The sequence below is a fragment of the Triticum dicoccoides genome, chromosome 5B (genome assembly GCF_002162155.2).
Source record: "Triticum dicoccoides isolate Atlit2015 ecotype Zavitan chromosome 5B, WEW_v2.0, whole genome shotgun sequence".
In the NCBI taxonomy this organism is placed as follows: Eukaryota; Viridiplantae; Streptophyta; class Magnoliopsida; order Poales; family Poaceae; genus Triticum; species Triticum dicoccoides.
Window position 1 is genome coordinate 705,858,761 of NC_041389.1, and position 4,371 is coordinate 705,863,131.

At 38.3% G+C, this 4,371-nt stretch overlaps 1 protein-coding gene across 1 annotated transcript; it reads left to right on the top strand.

Moving 5' to 3' along the window:
- Positions 1-389: 389 nt before the first annotated feature.
- On the top strand, positions 390-1,752 carry LOC119310639 (65-kDa microtubule-associated protein 5-like). The gene is made up of 3 exons (XM_037586315.1): positions 390-534; positions 1,398-1,549; positions 1,696-1,752. The coding sequence occupies exons 1-3, from the start codon at positions 420-422 to the stop codon at positions 1,750-1,752; spliced, it is 324 nt and encodes a 107-aa protein (XP_037442212.1). The 5' UTR covers positions 390-419.
- Positions 1,753-4,371: the final 2,619 nt, after the last annotated feature.

Sequence of the window (4,371 nt, forward strand, 5' to 3'; positions counted from 1 at the left end):
TTAATCTCCTCCTCTTCTCCAGTCACCAATTAGGCTGGTGTAATCCATTGTTTGCTGTTGTCAAAGAAAATCTTTACTCCGAGCACATGTAGTGAGCACATTTGCTCCTTTTAGTGAGCACATTTGCTAGGAGTACAAATTAGTGTTAACACAAGTGATGGGTTGATTTACAAATTCTGAAGATGATGAGCAGAGCATAAAAATGATTGCTTCTCTTCTCTTCTCTTCTCTTCTTCCTTTCTTCTGAAACTTAAAAGCAGCAGTAGCAACTGCATTAATTAAATCTAAATGAATTTATATGCACCTAGGAGTAACTAGGAGTAGCAGACTTTTTTCGTTAAAGAATTTGGAGTAATTATCTTCTCTTCTCCTCTTATCTTCTCCTCTTCATTTGACTGAAGCATTTGAAAGCTAGCAAAATGAAAGAGCTTGTCTTAAAGAAAATGACTCAGCTTGAAGAAATCTACAGAAGTGTTCACATGCATATTGACAGCGATCATGAGTGGCGGATTCTCACTGAACTTATTGATTCTGGTTCACTTCTTTCCCATGCCTTTCGTCCTGAAGATACATAACTGAAGTTACTTTATACAGTTTTGTTTCCATTAAGAACTACGTAATGCATGATTTAACTGGTGCTCCTTAGTTATATAACGTTGCCGTTTCTGCCTCACCTTAAAATTCTGTGAATTTCTTAGTCAAATGCAATGGTAGGTTCTGAAACTGTCTTTCAATTTTGTGTCTTCTAGTGTCAGCTTGAATATTTAGGCAGATCACTTTTGACACAAAAATTGAATAAGCTCTTATGAAAACTAAAAGAGCATGCAGTAATGGGCAGTTGGATGAGAAAATTGTTGTTCTTTTGAAATGCTGGTTTCTTATTATTGTATGCACTATTCTGTTTAAAAGTTGTCTTTGTTTCTTACATTAAGTTTTTTGAGCTACTGTTCTAGATTTGTTGGCACATCAGGCACAAGTTTTAAACTTGGAGCACTCAGTTCCTTTACTTTTAACATATCCATCATAGCAACTTATTTCCCTTGGCAATTGACCCAGCACAATTGCATATTTCCACTAGAATCGAAGCATTAAGGCATAAAAGTTGTGGAGCATTAATCATGGTAAAAAGAACATCTCCAGAAACAACTGGATTTAATCATGAAAATCGTCTACGGTAGTGTGGAAAATATCATTGACATACAAAAAGTCAATAGTCTAAAATAAATGGCAATGTTTAATTGCAGAAGTAAAGGCTGATAATACTCAAATAGTGACATTTTTTGAAATACCAGTGACATGAGATTATTTTACTGTTACCATATTGCTCTTAGTTTATTCCCTAATGGCACAGTACTGCTATTTGTTGAATTTGACAATGTATAAACTTTGTTTTGTAGGTAGAGCAGATCTCTCAGAGCTGCTTGCAGATATGGATGGCCGAATTGCAGAAGCAAGAGATCTTGCTCTAAGCAGAAAGGACATTCTAGAAAAGGTGGAAAAATGGACATCAGCAACTGAAGAGGAGGGTTGGCTCAGTGAATATGAGGGGGTAAATTGAATTTTTCTTCTTCTTATCTTTAAATGCTCTTTCGTCTATATACTTGTTCCAAAGGTTAATCGACCAGCTAGTTATCTTTAGTCAAAGTGTTACATTGTTGCATCTGCTATAGACCATTTATATGGTTTCAATTTCAGGATCAAAATCGCTATAATGCTGGTCGAGGAGCTCACATAAACCTCAAGCTCACATAAACCTCTCCTACTACTCTCTTCTCTTCTCTTTCATTTAAATGGAGTACTCCACACAAGCAAATAAAAATTTCCTTCAATTAATATAACCCTGAATTTGGTTTCCTTTGTCCAAATGTTCAGATGGACTGAAGAAAATCAAACAGTTCATAGTTGATTTGACTTCAGTGGAGACCAATATGGTTAGTCTGTTGTTCCATCTATCTACCGAGCTTGGTGTTTTCAGATTAAATATCATGTTTGTGACCTCCGTTTATGGAGCCTGGGCAGCAGCCGAGCCCAGCTCCAGCTCGCCTCAACCTAGGCGGACTTGGAGAAGAGGAGTCCCTGGGAGTGGAGAGGAGGAGCGCCTGCGTTGGTCTGGATGGAGGTGGAGCTCTGGCGCCTGGAGTTCTGGAGTGGAGCGCCAGCGAGGGAGCTTCCGATTGCGGCGGGGAAGGGCGACCAAAGAGGGGATCTGGCTCTCGATTGGAGCGGCGCAGGCAGCCGGCGGGGAAGGACGCCGGAGATGTGGATGACGGAGGAGCCTGGTGAAGGGGAGGAGGGACGGAGTCCTCCTTCGCCTGGCGAAGGGGAGGAGCGACGGAGTCCTGGCGGAGGGAAGGAGCGACGGAGAAAGGCGACGACCTGAGCGCGATTTTAAATCGGGGGCAGTTTTGTAATTTCACTAGCTTTCACCTGGTCGGAAAAGACCCCCCGGCGAAAATTATTTGAGAAAGGAGGGAGTATATATTAATATATATCATGCAGAAATGTTTTTATAATGTATAATATTATGTCTTACATAACAATTGGACGTATGAAAAATCATACCAATTCAACTCCCGGCTGCTATTTATTTGAAAAACTTCATTCTTTTAGTATTCTTTGAAATGAAATCTTCAATGATATCCTCGTAATCAATCTTCTCCAACACTTCACTCTCAAGTGCTATTGTGGCCAAATCATTGAGTCTTTGTTGTGTCATAGTAGTACGCATATAGTACTTTAATAGCTTCAACTTAGAAAAACTTCTTTCTGCCGATGCAACTGTCACAACTCACAGGAATGGTCAACAAAACTCTATATGCAATACTTGCATTGGGAAAGCAGTCATGCCGCTTTAAAAAATTCAGAATATCAACAGGTCCGATATTTTCTTTTGGCATGAAATTTTGAAGGAACTTCAACTCAACAAACAGATCATTGGCATCAATATCAGATTGTTTATCCTTCATAAGGGCAGCCTCAAGATTAACACAAGAAGATTTTAAACTATCCTTATCCAATGAACGTAATGTTTCAAAGGTAAATAAGAAACCAAAAAACTTCTGGTAACCTTGATATTGCTCAAATCTCCTTGTGAGGGAGGAAATTGCTTGATCGACAACAGGTGTAAAATAGTTGATTCTAAATGATTCCTCTACAGACCGTGTGGCAATATTTGTGTCGTCTGGGTTCTCATCATACTGTTTCTTTCTCTTAGTTTCTCTCCTTTTAAGAAATGCCGCACCAATATCCATCTCAAGTGCAATTTCTTCGGCTATCTCCAATGCTTCTAAGAAACCAGTTTCCCTGTACCCCTCGGAGAAAGAAATCAGCCCTTTCACTTTCTCAATGGCAACATCAATAAGCATATCCTTTGTTTGCAAGTTTTTTCTTACTAAATTAACAACAAACAATACCTCAGACCAAATGACTATTGCCATGATAAATTCATACTCTCCAAGTTCATTATTTGCCAAACCTAGAGCCTCACTGCTTGCCTTTGGATCACTATCAGTTTTAGATACCTGAAATTAAAAGAAAGTTCGTAAATGTTATGGTTGGATGTAGTCAAAGCCTAAAGGAATTACATCACTATTAATATGAACATATTGGTTACCTGAAGTAGAGCCTCCCGAATGTCTGAACATTGAAATCTGATAGCTTTAACACTTTCAACACGAATAAAAAGCTCTAGGATTTACATCCAAAAGTTTCATTTGTACCCCTTGATGTGTTCCTTTCATATTTGGTCCATTATCATAACCTTGTCCTCGCACATCATTTATATGAAAATCAAGAAGTTTTAGCTCCTTCTCTAGCACATCGAAAAGTCCTTGGCCGGTTGTATCATTTACATCTAGAAATCCTAGAAAGGACTCTTCTATGCAAACTTGACTTGAAGATGAATCCACATATCTTATAATTAAAGACATTTGCTCTTGGTGACTTGCATCAGGGGTACAACCAAGTATGACAGAGAAATACTTTGAGCTCTTTATTTTCTTGATAATTTCAGACCTAATAGAAGAAGCAAGCAAGTCTAGCAATTCATTCTGAATCTTATGATCAAGATAATGAGCATGAGTTTCTTCATTTGTAATACAACGAACATGCTCCTGAATAACGGGGTCAAATTCAGCTAACATCTCTACCAAACCCAAGAAATTACCATTGCTATCTTCATACAGCTTGCCATTAGTACCAAGGAATGCTAGATTATGCTTTGCAAGAAATTTTACAATGCAAACAAATTCTGAATAATACCTTTCTTCAATGGTCCTTCTCTTTCTCAAGTTGTCGTTGAGCAGCTTTATCAATAGTTTGATGTTTCTCCAATCTACTACGCAACTCATACCAATTAGTCATACTCGAAAC